Raw genomic sequence first — 19703 nt, forward strand, 5'->3', positions numbered from 1 at the left:
CTGAGCCTGGACCAATGCGGTGGGTTGCTCCACCCCAGGTGCACACCTTTCTTCTTCCCATTGTTGAACTTCATGAGGTTTCTGTAAGCTCAGTCCTCAAATTTCCCAAGGCCCCTCTGGTTTGAAGCTCTGCATTTGACTATGTCAGACGCTCCCCCTAGTTTAATATCATCTGTACTTTTACCGAGGGTGTCCTCTGTGTCATCTGTGTTGTTGATGAGGGTGTTGAACAAGATGGGCCACTGGCCTGGCCCCTAGAGCACTCTGCTCATCGCCAGCTGACCGGTCATTAATCGCTACCTTTTCACGCAACGGTCCACTCAATTCTCAGCCCACCTAGCTGTCCATGCGTCTGGTCCATAGCTCCTCCGTTTTCCAAATGAGAATGCTGTGGGAGGCGGTGTCAGAAGCCTTGCTAGAGTCATGGTATGTCACGTCCACCACTCCCCTTGCCCACAGAAAACAGTCGTGTTATATTGGTTAAGCACAGTTTGCTGTTGGGAAATCCATATTGACTGTTCCTGTTTGCCTTCTTGTCCTTCAAATGTTTGTGCATGAAGAGGACGTGCTCCGTGGCCCTAACAGGGCTGAGGAAGGGCTGACTCCTTCCCTTCTCAAAGGTGTCACATTCGGGACCAGTTGCAGGAACTTTCCAAATCACCCCTATTTCCCCTAGGGAATAGACAGCAGCTTTGCGATCGCTTCAGCAGCTCCCTCAGCCCCCTGTGCTGAATCCCACTGGGCCTGTGGACCTGGATGCGCAGCTCTTCTTAGAAGTCCCTAACCTGTTGCTTCCCCACTACTCACTGCCTGTCTTATATTGTCCACTACACTCCAAGGCCTGGGAGCACTCTTCGTCCATGAACACTGAGACATAAAGCGAAGTTACGCACTTTGGTCATGTCTGTAGTGTCCATGGCTGATTTTTCATCAGCAGACTCGCATTTTCCCTGAACTTCCTTTTGGTGCCAGTGTACCACTACAAGATGTCCTTGTTCTGCTTAATGTCTTTTGATCGTCTTTGCTCCAGCTGGGCTTTGGCCTTCCTGATATTGTCCCTAGTGCTTGAGCAATGTTTTTATTGTTTTGGTGCCTGTCACTGTTTCTCCTTCTTGCATGTGCTCTTTGCATTTTAGGTCATTAAGAAGCTTGCTACCTTATCAAGCAAGCCTTCTGCAAAAATACCCAGTCTTCCGAAACAACAGGGTTGGTGGGTTGTTCCTGAGATCTCAAAATTTTGTCTTGGAAAACCAGCACCCCCTTCTCTTTGGGCTGCTTCTGAGGAAGCTGAAGTCTGTCCTGAACCTCAGGATCCTAGCTCTGCTACTCACCTTTCAAGCCTTCCTACGGATGCTCAACGCAGCCATCTCGCAGTTGCTGCTGCCCTGTGACCACATTCACCACCAGTTTTTCCCTCTTGGTGAGCAGCAAGTCAAGCAGAAGGTCACCTCTAGCAGCCCTCTCCGGTGTTTGTGTTAGGAAATTGTCACCAGCGGTCTGGGAGCCTCCTGGATTCCCTGGCCAGTGATGTTCCGTTACCTTCCCAGCAGATGTCTGGACAGTCGAAATCCCAGAGAGGATGAGGGCTTGCAAGACGTCCACTAGCTGTTTATGGACAACCTCACCCACCACCTCCTCTCGGGCGGTGGTAACAGACCCAGCGTCCCTCCTGCTCCTAGCCTAGATCTGGAGGCTCCCAGGAGGCGTCTGTGCTCCCACACTGCAGCTCTGTGCGGTTGGGAGCTCCGTCATGTGGAGACACCTCCCTTCCCTGCCTGTCCATCCTGAACAGCCTGTAGGCACGTCCTGATCAACGCATGCTGTCCCAAGTCTCTGAGTCTGACCACATCATAGCCCTGTGACCGCAGCAGGACATGCAGTTCTTCGTGTTTGCTGTCCACGCTCTGTGAACCTGAGGAAAGCCTCCGAACGCCCGGTGCTCTGGACAAGAAAATGAATGTTGCCCTGTGGACCTTTACTGGCATACCTCCTCCATACCTTCCTGTCTTATCTCTGGGCTTAGGTCCCCGTTCTCTGATGACCTTAGTTTAAAACCCTTCTCTCCACAGCAACAAGCGTGGTCTCAAAGGTGTTCTTCCCTCTTGTAGTTACACAGGGTCTTTCTCTTCCTGGTAGTCTTCCATCATCTTCCAGTGAGGCACCAGGATGAAGAAAGCTGAATGGTAGCTGGCAGCATCAGCTGCACAGCCAGGCATCAGTCTGGCAGACATGCGCACTCCACAGTGGGTATTTCCTTCAGCCAGAAGAGTTTTTGGGGACAGACTGTGCTGAGAACATAGCTGGAACACTCTTGCTGTGTCTCCATCGCCCTTCACCCCAAAGCCCTGCAGTCGCCTTTGGGCTCCTCAGTGTTTTTCCTGGATGCATCACTGTCACCCACCTGGATGAGCCACAAGGGGTAGCAGTCAGCGGGGCAGAGGAGTCCCAACATCCTTCCACAACACCACCAATCCAGGCCCTGGGGCAGGCAGCAAACCTTCCAGGAGAGTAGTGCTGGCTGGCACGTGGTGTCTTTGTCCCATGTCTGGTGGAGCCTTTCCCGTGACAATAATGTGAGCTAGGGTAGAGAGCAAAAGCCCTAATACGGTTCTTCACTTTTTGCCAGCACAAAGTCACCTGTCAGAACCACTGAAGGTTGTTAGCCAAGGTGGCCTCTGAATTGTATCTGGCTTCTTTCCCAAGTGTCGTTCTTCCAAGGAAAAGCTTTCTCCATTTTAAATGCATTTTGTTCTTCTTTATCCATTTGACAAAATCTGTTAGGAAGACCCCAGCACCTCTAGCATTCTGCAGCAGAGGTGTCTGAGAAGGCAGTACCCGAGTGCAGAGACTGTCTTACTGGAGAGCAGCGCAGGGCAAGACTTTGGTAGCTGAGGTGGTGCCAGCAGCTCTCCAGGCACATTTCAGTAGGGCTCAGGTGTCCTCCAGGCTGCCTTTGGGAAGCGTCTCCATTCCTGAGTTCAGTGCATACCACCCTTAACGTCATTGCCGGTGCTGCGACCTCCAGGTGAGACACAGGGCTGGGGAGAGCAGTGCTGGCACCTCCCCGGGTAGGGACTGTCTGCTCTTGTCACCTCTTCACTTTGGCGGTGCTGGGTGGCATGAACTGTTGAGTGAGGATGCACATGGGTAAGTGAATTGAAGGAGAAAAGAAGGTAACTGCTCACACGTTCCTAGGAATTTGGCATCCAGCACACGGTCACGATGTCTTCTGGGCTCTTTCACTCGGAACGGAAAGGTTTGGCAGAACAATAGGAGTAGGTGGGCTTTACCCTTTCCTACCGCATTCAGACAGCCTGGGTCCCAAATCCTGCAGGCACTGCTAAGGCAAGGTGTCTGTGCCTGAGCCCTGGGATGTGCACTCAGCCAGAGTTCGAAAGTGCTTGCGGGCAGTGCATCTCGAAGACGCTCTGCTTATGGTAGGTAATCTGTAGAAGGCAGGGGAAGTGGCTGTGGCTGTTACAGTGTCACGTAGCTGGATGAAACGCAGTAGCACAAAGATGTGGTTTTGCTTGAGGGGAGGTTTCAAACTGCACAGATTTAGGCAGTCATGCAGAGTTCAGCAATGGGCTTCACTGGGATACCTTTGAACGAAGTGGGATTTCAATCCGGTAGCTGCTGCAGAGGGTGTCGGGGGTCTGCCCCTCCGTGCCCAGCACCAGAACAAAGTACATGCAGACAATCACACCGGGACGCAGTTAGTGCTCGCCCGGCTCGCTGGAGTCAGCAGGACAGCGCCAGGCTGTGAAAGTGCCACAGTTTAGGACTAGATTAGACCTATCGGGGCATGGGGTTTTGAAAACCCTACTTTAACTGACCAGGATTCAAGAGCACAGTCTGTAGTGTCTAGCCTTGTATCTTCCTCTGAGCCTGGCAGATTTTAGATCCTTGATTTTTTCCCTTGAGGAGCCTGTAACTAGTGATGTAGACAAGAGCCTTTGTATGTGCACTTCCATTTTATACGTACATTGTGCATGTGTGCGTATACGCACAGGACTTATGGACAGTAAATACAAATATGGATATAAACTTGTGGATATTTTCATTGCTTAGCTCTGCATGATACAGTCATACAAGAGCATTGTTAGAAGAAAAGAAAATTGCAATTACCTATCGACCTGGGATCTCACTGCCAAAACAGCGGGGTGCGTAGGGCAGCGCGAAGGTTTCTGGGGCGGTGTCTGTGCTGGTACTGAAGAGACCCCACCAGTCACCTTCCCTTACGGGTAAGGGGAAACCTGCTACGGCAGAGGTTAGTTCCAGAGGGGAACATTTGCTGAATGTCTCTTCTGCCTCTAGTGAAATATCGTTGCTGTGAGATAATGTAATCGAGTATTAATTTCATTTGACAGATTAAAAAAAAGAATTGATGGCTCCAATAAAAATGTGCAGGTGTAGCAGCAGATCTGGCGGTCGGGCTCTGGCCGTGCTTGTCACGTGCAGAGCATGCCAGCAGCTGTGCGTGTCTCCTGGGGAGGAAAGAGTGCCATTTTTCTGAACCTCAGATTTTGATATTTGGGAACATAAATTTTACATAATTAACAAAATCTGAGGGTTATTTGAGGACATGCTGCTAAATGCAGTCCAAAAATCAGGGGGGAAAAATCTGCTGGGCAAGACATCACCCACTTCAGTGAGATAATGAAGGAGCAGTTAAATATTACTTACAGACACATGTATCCCCTTCTTACTGGAAAGGTTAGCAAGTAAGGGAGAAGGAAATGTGGTTAATTTGAGCTAAAATGTGTAGGAGGTTGATAAGGGGAGCCAAAGGAAATATCAAAGGCCAATACGTAAAGATAATAAGAAATTTTAGACCATTAGAAGAAAAAAAAAGTCTGGTAGAAATCCATTTCTATATGTAAATGACAAAATTGTATATTCTGGTGCAAAAAAAAAAGGCAGAAATGTTCTGTTCTGAGTTTGGAACAAATCAGGAGGATGTATCTATCCATATGATGTGCTTGGAACAGAAAGTTTCCCAGCTGTAACCAAGGAGAAAGTGAGATAGTATTTGCTAAAAATAAACATACTCAAATTAACAGGCTTGAATAACATATACCCAAGTGTCTAAAAGAGCCTAGCTGAGGAGTTGTCTGAGCCACTGATGGTAATACCTCAAAATCTTGCTAATCTATGAAATTTCAAAGAGTTGGTAGAGGGCTGTTGCTATTCTAATATTCTGAGGGTATAAAATAGGTGATTTGGGAAACTGTAGCTTGTTTAGCTCAGCATCAATGCTGGGTAAAATAATGAAACAATTAATTTGGAGCACAATCAACAAAGTATTAGAGAATGAAAATGCAATTAATATCATACAGCGTGGTTCCATGGAAGGTGGAAGCAAACCTGCTCTCTTTTCTTGACAGGATCATAGGACTGGTTAAAGTGAGGGCTGTGTTTACACGGTATGTTTTGCCTTCCTTAATAACCATGTGACTTGTGTATAAATAACCTTACAGTAAATGGAATTAACGGGACGAACGTGGCGTAGAAGCATTGCAAAGTCACGCAGGGGCACATTTCAGAAAGCAGCTGCTGAGGGGCAGGTACCAGCGTGTGGGGCCATCACCAGCAAGGCTTCTTTACGATTTTTGATCCGCGCAGCTCAGCACTTCTATCAGTGATTCAAAATAGTGACAAAGCCCCATGGCTGTAGGATTGCAGGTGTCACAAACACCGGGGAATGGCTGACAGTGAAGTAACTGCTGCGGAATGATCTGGCTTTCCTGATGAAGCAGCCATGTTCCAGCAGCCTGTGCAAGGTGACGTCTCTGCAAGCAAAGAATGTAGGTTACAGGATATGAAATTACCCTGGCAAAATGTAATTCAGCAAAGGGCATGGGTTTCTCCAAGATAATTGTGTTAATGTTAGTTGATTGCGTAGGATGTGGCAGAGAGATTTTGTATATGTAAAGGACAAACTTCCAGAGTTATGTGAACTCGCATATTCTGGTTGCAGCTTTGGAAGACCGCTAAAACATCACTTTGTGCAAGTCAGACATTCGCACCGCAGGATGAATCTGGCCTTACTGAGTGGAATTCTAAAAGGGCCGCAGAGTGATTCACGAGCTGAAAAAAGGTTTGAGGCTTAAGGAGTCCATCTTGCTCAGCATATTGAAGCAGGGCTGATGAGGGCAATAGCTCTGGTGTGTGGGTATTTAATTCCATCGCCCGGCTTGGAGGGAGACAGCTCATTGCAGATCTCAGTGCATGTACAGAAGATCCCCTGGATAACCACAGTCATGGATTTTAGTGAAATCCCATTTCAAGCATTTCTGCACCAGTACGTCCTATGCCCAGAGAATGGGATTGCCTGAGAGAGGTGGGAAAGAGAGTTTAGAGCTCAGGTTCTCGGAAGGAGCATCTTGGGATCTGGATAATCTTGCAGCCTTTCTCCAGTTTGAGTGCTTTGAGATGCTGAAAGGGTGAAGCTGGCAATCAGAAATCCAGAGAGCTCCACTCTCTGGAGTGACGTACGGGTTTGCTCCTGTTGGTGAAGATTTACCCCCAAAGCCCCTGAGTTTTGCGTAGTGGTCTGTGCATATCCTGACTGATGGACCTGTTGTTCTTCTGGTAGATGTCCATAACGGAGCTCTGGAGCAGGACAAACTTATTTCAGGCTTCAGAGCTTACATTCCTCTAAGTAACTTCTTATTCCTGGGAACGTGCATGATTCAGGTGATTCATTGCCAGCTCAGGCTTCTTGTGTACAGACAGATACCGCATAATGAAGGTACGGACAGATACCACATAATGCCTGGTTCTTTCAGACTTCCCTCAGAACTCAGCCCTTCTAATTTTCTGATAATACTGTGCATTTCTCAAAGCTGCTTCTCACTGGTTAACATCATTTGGGTAATGAAGTGTCCAGAATGGACCACAGCATGCTTGCTGAAGCTGCAGGGATGGTACCTTTATCCTCCTTCAAAGTCAAGCACTGCATTGTCATAGCTTTGGATACCAATCAGCATTAAAGGATTCCTTCCTTGCACAGGGACAGAGTTTTCTGTTCTCTTTTTCCCGCAGCCTGACTTTAGCTGGGAACATTTTGTTTGTCCCAGCACTGCTAGCGCCATGCCGGGGACTGCACAAATGTACCATTGGTCTCCACATAGGTGGCATCTCCTTGAGGAGGAAGTTTTCTCATGCTTTAGAATAGCCAGATGTGCTGAACCCAGGTCACAGCCCAGTACTCTGACCAGCTGCTTTTAGACATCCCACACGTGGTGGGTTCAGTGTTTTACACCCAAGTCACTTATTTGAAGTTATTTGACATTACACAGGATTTTGATTTAGCGGAGTGGTGCAGCAATGTACTTAAATTAAGTGCAAATATAAATTACACTTAGCAGAGTATAGCAGATGCGGTATAGAGCTGAATCACCATACAGATGTGATTCTTGTTACCAGTCTCTATAATCTGCTCACCGTCACGACACTGGCTGTCCCCAGTCACCTCAAAGGCATAAGTGGGTTGACACCAGCTCAAGCCCGTTGCTGTCTTTGAGTTCTTTCTGTTTGTTGTTCAGTTTTTATATTCTCTGTCGGGCTAATCCGCTTACACAGTCCTTCTCCCCATTCTGGTCTTGCTAACTCAGGAAGACTTCTGCGCTCTTCTCATTAATTCAAGGATGACGTTACAGAGCTGGTTGACCCACTCAGCTGGTACAGCCAGTTGATCCACTCACCTGGCGCAGCTGGATGATCCACTCAGCCGCTGTAGCCACTTGATCTAAAACAAAGACTGTCCCTGGCCCCCTTGGCGTTGAGATCGGTTCAGCTTTCATTGCAACAGCTCTGGTCAGTCACTCCCTACGTTCTTCCCTGAGCGTCAAGAGCACGTAGCCCTTGCCTGTCTCTTCAGAGCTTTCTTCTGCTGTAGGGGTTCATTGGCCGGTCACAAGGGGGGAAGTATTAGTGCTATTACTCAAGTCACATAAGAGCTCATCTGGAGTAATATCCACCGCCCTAGAAATCTGTGTTCAAGATGAATTCAGGCTGGAACAGGAGCGTAGAAAAGCTACTGACATGATCAGGAGAACGGGACATTATCTCCTGTGACGACTACTAAAGCTTCATATCCTTATCAGCTTGCTGGGAGGGATCAGGCAGTGTATGAAATGTCCCACTGGGCCAGACTGATGGTCCATTAGCCCAGTTCCCTGTCCTTGACAGTGGCATTACAAGATGCTACTAATTTAAGGAGAGCACAGGTGCCTGGCCGTTTTGGGTGGTCCATTCCCCTTGTGCCTTCCAGCATCCAATGTCGTCATGCTGGGGACATTATAGCAGGAATGACCCTGTTCATCCCATTCCAATCTGTGCAAGGACCTGCTCTCCAGGAATTCATCTCATCTCTCCCTGAATCTGCCAGTCCTGTCCACCTCCACGGCCTCCCATGGCAGCCAGCTCCAGACGACTGTTGCCTGCTGCATAAAGAAGTCTTGCTTTTGCCCGGTTTTATCTGGTCTGCCACTAGTCTCCTTGAGAGCCCTCTCCTTCTAATGCTGCAGGATTTGGTGAACAGCAGCTCTGCCTTCACTGTACCCACTGCCTTGGGGGGTTTTGTAAGCCTTGGCCACGCGTCTCCCTGAGCCTTCTCTTCTCCAGACTGGAGAGTCCCAGCCTTCTCGGTCTGTCTTCGCAGGGCAGTTGCTCCGTCCCCTTGACCATTTGAGTTGCCCTTCTCTGGCCCTTCTCTAGCTCCACCACTTCCTCCTTGAGATGCTGAACCAGACCTGCACACAGCGCTGAAGGTGTGCATGTGCAGGATCAGCATAGCCCCACGTGACGTTGCCCACCTTGCTTTCCATCTCTTCCCTGGTATATTTTACTGGCTTTTTTGGCTGCTGTTGTGCACAGAGCCCGTGATTTTTGAGAGCTGTCGGCATCAGCTCCGAGACTTCTGGAGCTGTACCCACCAGGGCCATGTTCAGCATTGTATAGCATGTTCAGAGGCTCTTCCCTAGGAGCATTACTTTGCATGTATCTACATGGTGGCCCATCTGCCACCTTATGCCCTCTCAGTCTGGGAGTCCTCCTGGAGCTCATCAGCACGGATGCGTCATTTGGCTACTCAGAAGATAGTTGCAGCAGTTTATAATGCCCAGACTTCGACATAGTGTCTTCACATTTCTATGTATGTTCTTTTGTGTTTTGTAGACACTTTCTGCATGATTTGACTCTTGATCTATTGTCTCCTTCCAGGCCAAAAGCATATCTCCAAGAGCAGGGCATCCTCTTCAGGCAGTTGTGTCCAAGAAACTGGAAGTTTTTCTTTATTGCTGGATCAAAACCAGTCACGTTTCCACCACTGCCTGTCCGATCTTTCTCATTCCAACACCTCCCCCTTTGGGGGCCAGCAATCGCTTGGAGTGCTTAATTCAATGGGCAGGACTCCCAGCCGCCGGTCTTCTTGAAGACTCATCTCTGCACTTCATAGACTGGGACCAAAACCTGATTTTTGTGTGTGTGTCTCAGGCAATTCCCCTGCGTTGCTCTAATGTCATCAGGCAGCCCCAGGCTGTCTGTGTGACAGGGATCCTCCGTGCATGGGTCTGCTCAGAGAGATGAAACAGTTTGCTTTGTTCATTTTGCTGCCTCCTCTTTTTATGTCTAAGTGCTTTTCTTCCTCCTGTGGGAGATGGTATTGTGCTCCTGAGAGCACAGCTCTGACGTTTCCTTACTGCTGAAGGTGGGGGATGGCGTGGCTGAGATCTCTCCCCGTTCGGCGGATCAGCAGCATCGTCGAACCGCAGCCCCTGTTCCCTCTCGGGCACCTTACGCCCGGGGTCTCTGGCCGTTGCGGCCTCCCCTGGCAGCCTGTCGGTAGGCTGCAGGTGCTGGTGTTGGGTCTCCCGCCCCACTGTGGAACAGCAAACAGCCTCTCCAGCCACTGGTTTGCTCACCGCTGAAGAGAGCTCACCTCCCTAGAGGTTATAAACCCAGCCTCGGTGCCAGGCTCTGGGATCTCGGTACACGCGGTTTATCGTGCCATATTGACTCAGCGCAACTTTGAAGCTGAAAAAGAACTGAAAATCTTCATGCCATCTTCTCGGTGAGCTAACCTGTTTATCATCAGATGCATTCTTCCCTTTGTATTTTTAATTTTTCAAGAGCAACTGTTAGAGAAACTTTGCTCGGATGAGTGTTCAGCCAAAGCGTGCAGTTGCAGAGTTCTGTAGTTCATTTTCTTGGGCATCACCAGGAAGCAGGGGTGAATCAGGATTTTGAATTTTTCAGAAATTGGGTTTTTTTCCCCAACATTCTTGCATAGTACAAGCAACTGTCTGACCAGTCTCCCCTGCGGTCAGCTTTACTGTATAACATCCATTCTTGACCTCCTGTGTTATTTTAGCCTCTTGACTGCTTTTTTTATCTGCTTTCTGGAAGACGCCGTTCCTGCTGGTCAGGTGGAGCTGCAGTGTCCTGGGTTTTGAGCACCTGCATGGTTTTACTCCATGTTTCACAGAAAAGGCCTGGCAAAGTGGGACCGATACTGTGAGGTTGTCACTGAAAGACCTTTAATGTGCTGTTCCCTCTGTTTTAAACAGCAGCAGAGATGTTATTTTTTCCCGTAGGCCAAATTACTCACATTCGCACTCCAGCGCGTGCAGACTTTGTAACCTAACCCAACCCGCACGCTTCTGGCCAGTTTGGTTGTGGCTTTGGGTTGACGTCCTCCTGGCCAAGGGTGTTTCAGAGAGTCACAGGGTCAAGTCGGCAGTCCCGGGCAAGCGTGGCACTGAGACTCTCTGCACTTACTGGCCAGCATCATGTTTTTCTTGTCTTTCATGGCTGGCCCTTAGCATGCTTTGTAAAGCCGGTGTTGCTCTCACCGCTGCTGCTTTGTCACACTCCGGGCAGTCAAGGAGTGCCAGCGGCGGATGAAGTTGCACAATACAGGCTAAGCTGCCCTCTTACGGCTTTTGTCCATCTATGGGCACGTTTGAAACACGTTGGGCAAAAAGCTGTCTGACCACGTTGGTAGCTTTTCCTCATGCCGGCTCTCACCAAGTTATAATCAATTGAAAATCAACATTTTCCATCTGTTACTTGACTGTCGGCAAAAACGCCAACAGTCTCCCAGAACACCAACAGGATGCGGTGCTCGGGTCATGCTTCTGCCGGGCAGTGCCACAGCAGTCGGTGCTCTCTCCCTGGAGACCACGTACCCTGGCTTGTGCCGCCAGTGCTGCGCCGGGATGGAGCAGAGGGAGCAGGTCCTGCCTTTCCGGCCCGCAGGGCCAAAACCTCCCACTCCTGCTTCTCTGCATTCGAGCAACCTAAAAAATCTGAACTGCTGCCCATTTGGGTGGACAAGTTCAGGTGATTAAAAATGAAACAGAAAGCACAGGCATGTTCTGTCAGTAGTTCTGTTCTTTATTTGGAAGGGAGCAGGGTGACGGTCATGTGTCACATGCAGATGATGAAGCGCTTTGCAAGCCGTTACTAACTGGAGCTGTAAGCATCTTCCAGGTGGTAATTGTTCAGTATTTGCGTTGTGTAATTGTATGATGCTGGGGCAGTGCCAGGAGAGTGGCAGAGTGCTGGCGTTCGGAAGGGGCAAGGGGATGATCCAGTTCATTATAAACCTGTGGGTCTGATATCAGTTGCTGGCAAAAATAAACAATCAGATACTGTAGGCAGTTGATAAAGAGTTAAAGAGTAGAATAAAGTTACCAGCAGAAGACCTCACAAAACAAATTTCATTTCATTCTTTGAGGTGTCAGATTTGTTTGTTAAAGGTAACTTAAGATGTAATAGGTTTTGTTCACCGCTGTATAACGTCCCCATTACAAAAGCCGCGGCGTACAAACCAGCGGAGCGCCTGGGAAGTGGTTCACTAATTTGCCAGATGACGGGTCCTGGCAGGTACCTGTCAGCGAGGAGCCGTCGCTGGCCGGGGTGCCTAGTGGGTCTCTCCAGGACCTGGCTCAAGACCTGATGCTGCTCGGTGATTTCATACGCGCTCTAGAAATGGGCCCGAAATCACGGCTCATAAATCACAGAAGCGCAGGGTCCCGCGGGCTGCGGTGCCGGGGATGTGCCGCGCAGCCCTGGGCTCTGCTCTGCGACGGTGCTGGGGAAGACTAAAGGGCTTGCAAAGACAAACTGCCGAAGTGGTTTGGGATCAGGAGGAAACAGGATAACCGTGCTCCAGGTTCAATCCATTCCATCCAGTTCGTCCAAAAAAAAGATTAAGAGGTGATTTAACTAGAGTAGGCTGGTAATTTCATCGAAATCAAATTTTCTGAGGAAAACGTGTGTTTTCATGCAAATTGAATAATTATTGGATCAATTATAATCAAAATTGAATCAATTGAGTAATTGAATATTGGAAATAAATTATGGTTTCAAAAGCTTTGCATCTTAGCAAATGTTGATATTCCGTTTCAGAATTTAGTTCAACCCTTTTTTTCAGTTTTATATTTTTTACATTTTTGCATAGAAAACGGCACTATGGCTCACGTATTGCAAATGTTATAACCTGCATACTCTTAATTATTTAAACAACAGTTCAGTCTACCCTAAAGATGAAACATCTCCAGCTGGAGTTGAAACACATAAGCCCCAAACGTTCTTGAAATGCCGAAGTTTCCAGCATCCAGGACAGTTCTGCACTTCAGTGCGTCGTGCTTGTGATCGCTGTGGCGCAGGGCCGGTGCCGGTAGTGAGGGAGGCGGGACTGTGCGTGAGGAAGGGTAGCACTAGAGCCTGTGACGGAAAACGGATTTCTTGATAGTAATACAGGAATGCTTTGGGTTTTTTTAAGCAGTGGGAATTACTAAATATTTGGAGCAAACCTGCAGAGGAAGGGCAGAATTCTCCATCTCCTGGTGTCTTTGAGACCTGTAGTCGGTGGCATGCAACAGCTTAGCTGTAATGCTTCTCGTCTTGAACTTAGGGTAATGAAATTAATGTTGCACGGACAACCTAAATCCTGTCATTACCCGTCTTTTGAATGCTCCACTTCTGGAAACATAAATATTAACGTAAGTAGTAACATAAGTGCCTCTATAGTGATTGCCCACAGATAATCACTTTTCTGTTATTTGCCATCAGTTGTTATCTTACACCTAGAGTAGCAGAGTCCTGGAGTACGCAGCACATTTCAAAAGTGAGTGCCAAAGCGTGCAAACACGTCTGGTTCTTTTACAAAGCGGGTAACTGAGCGGCAAAAGTTGAAACCCGTCTTTCCAGCGGTGAAGCATCTGAGCTGCGGCATCCTCGTCCCCATTACACCTCAACCTCAGTTACCCAAAGCGAGGGTCCCTCTGTTAATGCCCCATGGAGACCCTGGTGTTCCTTGCTACTTGTTAGATAGCCAAGGTTGCATTTTCCAGTTTATTTCTTGGTTTTGTGTCTTAGAGATTGCCTAGCCTGCCATCACAGCCCAGTGCTTGTTGTCCAAGAAACTAATAGGTTATGCTATCGCTAAAAACGGTAACAGGAATGAGCTTCAGCACGTGCCCTGTGGACCCCTGGAAGGAGTCGATCAGCGTGTCGCTAGCTAGGGGAGCAGATAAGCGTCTCCGTCTGTACAGCACGGGTTGCTGGTGGTGGGGACTGGGCGGCTGAGCTGTTCAGGACAGTCCCTCTGCACGCCGCCCTGCACGGGTGCCTCTGCTCTTCCCGCGCCCCTTGCAGACCTGTGGCACAGCTCGAGACCTGCAGGTCCAGGAGCCTCCCCTGTGGTTGCCCAGTGCGCAGGCAGAACTGGGACATGCCCACTTTTAGTGATCTGCCTTGATGGCCCAGGGGGAGGTCCAGCTCCTGCCGCCGGGCTGCAGCCCTGGTGTGCACCGCTTTGCACTGGCCTGTTGCAGGTTCCTCAGCGTCTCCAGAAGGTTGAGGTCACTGATAGGTGACATCCCAGAGGGACAGCTTAAATACGAAATGTGCTAGGCTGTAAAAACAGATGCTGCGATGCAAAATCATCTGGTTTTGTGGCTTGACATCCATCAGTGTTGCCCTCTGCCCGCTCTCTTTGCGACAGCCAGCCTTTACACTGCTCTCTTCTGTTTGTGTCCTAGGTGAATGGTGTCAACGTGGTGAAGGTGGGGCACAAGCAGGTGGTCTCCTTGATCCGGCAAGGGGGGAACCACCTGGTGATGAAGGTTGTTTCCGTCAGCCGCAAGCCAGAGTCAGAAGAAGTTGTTCGGAAGAAGGGTAGGTGTGGAGTCCCGTGGTTCTCTGAGCAGGGTGTTGCTTCACATAAATGTGAGCAGACGTGCAGAAGCCCGTGGGTCTGCCGGGAGGAGCCCGACATGGGCGGACGGCCGTGAGGCTGCCGAGCTGCAGCTGGTGAGGAAGGAGGGTACCGCAAGGGGAAGACCTGTCCATCCCGGCACAGAAACCTCCGCACACGCTGTGCTGCCACACCGGGACGTGCCGGCGCCCGGCAGCTGCGGCTGGGAGCAGTGCAGGGGGGACAGGGACGGCGGTCGGGTGGAGGGGCTGCGGCAGAGCACTGCTGCTGACACTGGGGAAGACCGGCACAGCCGGCAGCTGCCGGCCAGGCCTCCTGCAGGTCCCGTCCGCGGCCAGGCTGCAGGACACCGGCAGCTTGGTTCTCACACCCGAGCCGTGCGTGCTCAGCGAAGGCTGGAGCCGGCTCCTCCTCGGGAGCAGAGCTGCTTCTGGGCCTGCAGCCATGGTGCCAGCGGCAGGCTGTGCTGGGGAGCAGAGACCGCCGCTGCCGGAGGGGGTCGTGGTGGGGAACTGCCCCTGCTTCGGGGGCATGGGGGTTGTGGTGGGGAACCGGCCCCGCCGTGTGAGGGGGTGTGATGGGGAGGTGCCCCTGCTAAGCGTGGGGCTGTCAGGGTGAACTGTCCCTGTGGGGATGCGGGGATGTCGGGGTGGAGGACGGTGCCTATAGGAGTGCAGGGGGTGTCGGGGTGGAGGACGGTGCCTATAGGAGTGCGGGGGGTGCCAGGGTGGAGCCTGTCCTCTCTCGGGAATGCCGTGGCTGGGAACTGCCCCATGGGCTGGGAGCTCCTGGGGGCACGGGCAGTCCTGCGGCTGCCAGCCGTGTGTGGGACTTGCCCTCGCTCAGGGGAGGGCAGGCGGCCGTGGGGCCCCAGAAGGCTCCAGGCCTTCGCCCCGTCATCCCCGGGCCCCGAGGGCAGAGCCGAGACCCTCGGCCAGAGGTGGGGCCTGGGGGGGAGCTTGGCGGGGGGCTGATGGGGTAGGGCCAGCGGGGCAGGGCAGCCCTCAGTGTGGGGGCATCCGGCTGAGGAGGGCAGGGGCACATCTGGAGGGCAGCTGGATGGGAGGCAGCCAGCTGTGTCCAGGGGGGACGCATCAGGGCATCCAGCTGTGGAGGGCAGGGGCACACCTGAGGCCAGCCAGCTAGGGAGGCTGGAGGCGCATCTGGGAGCAGCTGGCTGCGGAGGGGAGGACCTCACCCAGGGGCAGCCGGCGGTGGCGGGCGGGTGCCGGCGGTGGAAGGCAGGGGCACGTCGGGCAGCAGCTGTCTGGAGGATGGGACCTCGGCCGCAGGCAGGCAGCTGTGGAAGGCGGGGGCACCTCTGGCAGCGCGGGGCAGGCTCTCCCCCTCGCCCCCGCTCTGGGCCGCGGCGGGGAGGCAGCTGCGGGCGGGGGCGTGTTCGGGGAGCGCGGCTGGGAGCCCATGGCGGGGGGACGGGAGGCGCGGGGGGACGGGAGCAGGGCGCTCCCGGCACAGCGCGCGGGGCGTGGGGGCGGGAGGCAGCGCTGCGCGCTGACACCAAGAGCTGTAATTATATTGTCACGGCGCAAAAGCACGAGTCGTGGGAAAGGCTGAGGCTCGGGAATCGGTGCCAGTGCCGCTCGCCGCTTCTCCCGGTGCTCCCCGCCCTGCGGCCAGTGAGCAGCTGCCCGTCGCTGCCCATCGCTGCCCGTCGCCGCCTGCCGCCCGTGCCCTGAGCCCAGAGAGCTGGGCGGCCGCTCTTCCAGCGCAGGGTGTGGGGACCCGAGGCCGGAGCCAAGTCCCCTCTGCGGGCCCCTGGCCGCAGCATGGCCGGGGGGGGCCAGAGCCCCGTGTCCCCCCAGGCTGGGGCTCGCCTCTTCCTGGGGGTGATGGAGGCCTGTGTGGGACCGGCGTTTTCTGGCTGAATCCGCCCCGTTGGGGTCTCTGATGCAGGCAGCGCCAGCAGAGCCTGAAGCTCCGGTTGCCATGGCAATGCCTGAGCGTTGAATCCAGCATTGTCAGCGAGTGAGCGCGAGGAGGAGGAGGCACCCCAAGTGAAGAGGAAGAGCCTTCAACTCGTCCCTGCTCTGGTGGGCTCATGGCATGCAGCGCCTCCGGGGCAGCCCCGCGGCCCGGCCCGGCTAGGCAGCCCCCTGGGGCGGCCCCGCGCCCCGGCACAGCACCGCGCCGCCCCGTGCCGGCCATGTGCCTCCGCTGCCCGGCGCGGAGCCGGCCGCCTCCAGCGCTTCGCTAGGGCGGCGGGAGCCTCGCCCCGTCCTGGACACGGCCGAGCCGGCAGAGGAGGGTGGGTGGGCTGTGTTTCGCTGGGGGATGCGCCGCGCTGAGGCGGGAATGAGAGACTGAGATCAGGCCTGCTGGACTTGTTTCTCCCTCCTACCCTCCACCCATGGCGTGTGCGGAGGGGAAGCAGCCATCAAAGCTGTTTGCTGAGTCCCACAGGCAGGCAGCCAGCTGCCTGAGACAGATTTAATTCGCGAGAGGCTTTCATAGCCGTAGCATCTCCGGTAGCTGCAGGGGGGCAGGCGCAGCCCGGGGACATGACTTGGACTCTCCTCCGCTGAGGGCTGTGGGAGCCTGGGCAGCGTGCACGTGCCTGCGGGAGCCACCAGCCCCTCCGCGCCGGGGCCTGCCCCGTGCCCCGGGACTGTGCTACCGAGACCATGAAGAAGTTTGCTTCCACACGCAGCCTCAATAAGATCCTGCAGCAGTGCGACTCCTCATCCCGCGAGTACGAGGAGATCCAGGCTGTGGAGAAGAAGTGGCATCTGCATCTGGCCACTCCTCGTAAGTTCCTGGACAAGAAATGCAAAATGCCGTCTCTCTTCCTTTCAGCTCCGCCGCCTCCCAAGAGAGCGCCCAGCACCACCCTGACGCTGCGTTCCAAGTCCATGACGGCCGAGCTGGAAGAGCTGGGTAAGCGGCGGCAGGGGCTCGCGCGTGCATGCGGGGATGCATGAGGAGCATGCGGGGCTGTGGCCGGAGCAGGCAGCACACTCGCCCAACGTCCGTTTTCCAGAGGGGTGCATGAGCACGGGGCGATGCGCGCACCTCCTGCGCTGAGGTTTCCATCGTGCTTAGCGGCGTGTGGGGCACGGGGGGCTGAGGGCCCGCCACCACCGCCGCAGGGGCACGGGAGCCCCCGGTAGAGCCGGTCCACCCCTTCAGTGCCAGAGAGGCGGCCTGGGGGAAGGACGCTGGGTGCCTCCGTGCGCTTGTGGAGAGGCTCGCCGTCCCCATGCCCCGTCCATCAGGCACCCTGCTCCTCCGGCACGCCAAACAGCCCCTTGTTTTTATTTTCCTCTACCTCCAGGCAGATACCACATGCTGTCAGATTAGCTGGCATCCCCATGGGCTGCCCTCCCCCCTTACACACACACATGCATATGCACACACGCTCACACGTTCTGCTGTCACTACAGAGCCTACCCACGTTTCCAGATGCTTTGGCATCCCAGCTTGCATCTACATGTTTTCCTATATTCTCTTAAAGCCTCTCCACCCCCACCCCGTCCTCGCTTCCAGGTACCCTGCGCTGAAGCCCCTCAGTCCTCCCTTCTCTTCTGGCGACCTCGTTGAGCCCACAGCTTCCCGGTGCGCTGGGCTCCCCGCAGGAGCAGCCTGCCAGCTGGGGGCCGTAGGGGTGCCAGCGTTCACACACCCTCTGAGCGGCAGTCCCTTCCCTCTGCACAGAACGATTTGCCCATTTTGCCGCGCGTCGTCCCCGGTGCGCTGCAGAGGCCGCAGGGCAGCTGAGCAGGGTGCTCCGCTGGCGGTGGCAATGCTGGCACAGCCACCGGCCAGGGAGGCTGGCTAGCAGAACGGCGGCCATGCGGCCCTTGCGGCCGGCCGGGCACGGGAGGTGCAGAGGGACCCCTCCTTCTGGGGAGCCTCCAGGGCAGCCACGCTCCAACCTGCAGCTCTGGCGCATACGAGGCTGGCTCTGCCGAGACGGGCTGTTCAGGGCTGACACAGGCGGGAGTCGGATGTGCTGCGAGCCCTCACCGAGAGCATCAGCAGAGCGAGAGGGAGCCGCTCTCAGCCCTGCCTACTGCCCTGGCTCACGCTTCTGCTGTTTGTATTTATGTTTTTGCTGTGCAAAAATGTGGTGGTGTGTACAGATGTGCTTGCTGGCCATGGTGCAGAGGCTGCGCGTGGCAGAACCCTGTCCTGCCTGGGAGGAGACCCACCTGGGAGGCAGGAACCCAGGCAGAGACCCCACCACCCCCTCTTTTTCAGGGCGTTGAAGGAAGGTCCACGACCTTTCTCACTCCGCTCTGCTCCCTGTCCTACATGCATGTCTGGGCTTTACAACCCGGCAGAGTTCTCCTGAAAGAAATAGACCTTGAGGGTTCAGGCTGACACTCAAACGTGGGTTTGAAGGGACAAATCTCAGCATTTAGGGGTTTGCATCGGCTGGTCGATGGCCACTGTGATTTATTTTGTGCTGAGCCCACTGCCTTGATTTTCACTCTAGCCTGTTCCTCGCTTCTCCAGACCTTTATTACTAAACCTGAAGGCTCTGTGTTTACTAGCAGCCATTAGGAGAGGATTCCGAATAGCCCATTTCTTCCAGTTTTTGCTCTTCCCTTTGCACAGATACTGCACAGACCCCAGGGTTCATATTTTTACTCTCGGTTGCTGGTCCTGAAAGTTGTCCCTAGCCGGTGTGATGGGTGCCTGCTTGCACGCACAGGCAGCATGTTGCCTCTGTGAGAACATGTTCCCCAGCTGCATGTGCCCGTCTTTGGTGAACATCACGCCCGAGTCAAAGCCTGCGCGCGTCTGCAGGCGCCTCTACAGAGGGACGGGCGCCCCGGCCACGGCACTTGGCCTTGTGAGTGCCAAGTGGGGTGTGGGACACGGCCACGGGACGACCTGCACCGTGGAAACCCCGCAGCGCAGCGGTGTGAGGGAAGGGGCCCCATTTGCATGTGTTTTGGCAAGCGGAGCTGCTGGGCTCGAGGGGGAGGGGAGCAAGCTTGTGGAAAGGGAAGTCACGAAAAGCAGAGAAATAGCTCTGCCAGAGAATATATTAAAGATGAGTCCTCTTGGTCTCCCTGAGGGTTTTGCATCTAGACGCTGCCTCTCTTCTACCCGGAGAGGGACTAGGAGCGGCAGCTGCCCGTGTCTCCCGGGAGAGGGATCTGTAGCCAGTGACTGGTCTTAGTCCACGTTTTCCAGGGAAGCGTAGTGGTTAGTCCCTACTTCATGTCCTGTGGCTCAGGGAGTATGCTGTGGCCAGTCCCACCACGCATGCCCAGGGAGCACGGCACAGGGAAAATGGGGGATCGTTCCTCCTCCTGCGCTTTGTCTTCTGGTGGTCGATCCTCCAGCTTTGACTGCAAAGAGGAGTTTTCGTGCAGGTCAGCATCCCCACGCCTCGGTGGTGTGCAAGTTTAGAGCCCGACCTCCTTTTCTGAGGGGACGGTGGTGTTAGTGAAAGGGACATTTCTACCTGCAGCTTCTTAAAGGGAGCTTTGTCGGATGG

The 19703-nt window shown here is 53.6% G+C and overlaps 1 protein-coding gene across 5 annotated transcripts in view; it reads left to right on the forward strand.

Annotated features, from left to right (window-relative positions):
• Nucleotides 1–19703, forward strand: part of SHANK3 (SH3 and multiple ankyrin repeat domains 3) — a 372706-nt gene that overhangs the window by 304031 nt on the left and 48972 nt on the right. For all 5 annotated transcript variants that reach the window (XM_075506645.1, XM_075506615.1, XM_075506886.1 and 2 more), the window contains exons 17-18: nucleotides 14058–14193; nucleotides 17048–17128. In XM_075506645.1, coding sequence (XP_075362760.1) covers nucleotides 14058–14193; nucleotides 17048–17128 — 217 coding nt within the window. The remainder of the gene's footprint in view (nucleotides 1–14057; nucleotides 14194–17047; nucleotides 17129–19703) is intronic.

Source organism: Mycteria americana, chromosome 1, assembly GCF_035582795.1.
Source record: "Mycteria americana isolate JAX WOST 10 ecotype Jacksonville Zoo and Gardens chromosome 1, USCA_MyAme_1.0, whole genome shotgun sequence".
NCBI lineage: Eukaryota > Metazoa > Chordata > Aves > Ciconiiformes > Ciconiidae > Mycteria > Mycteria americana.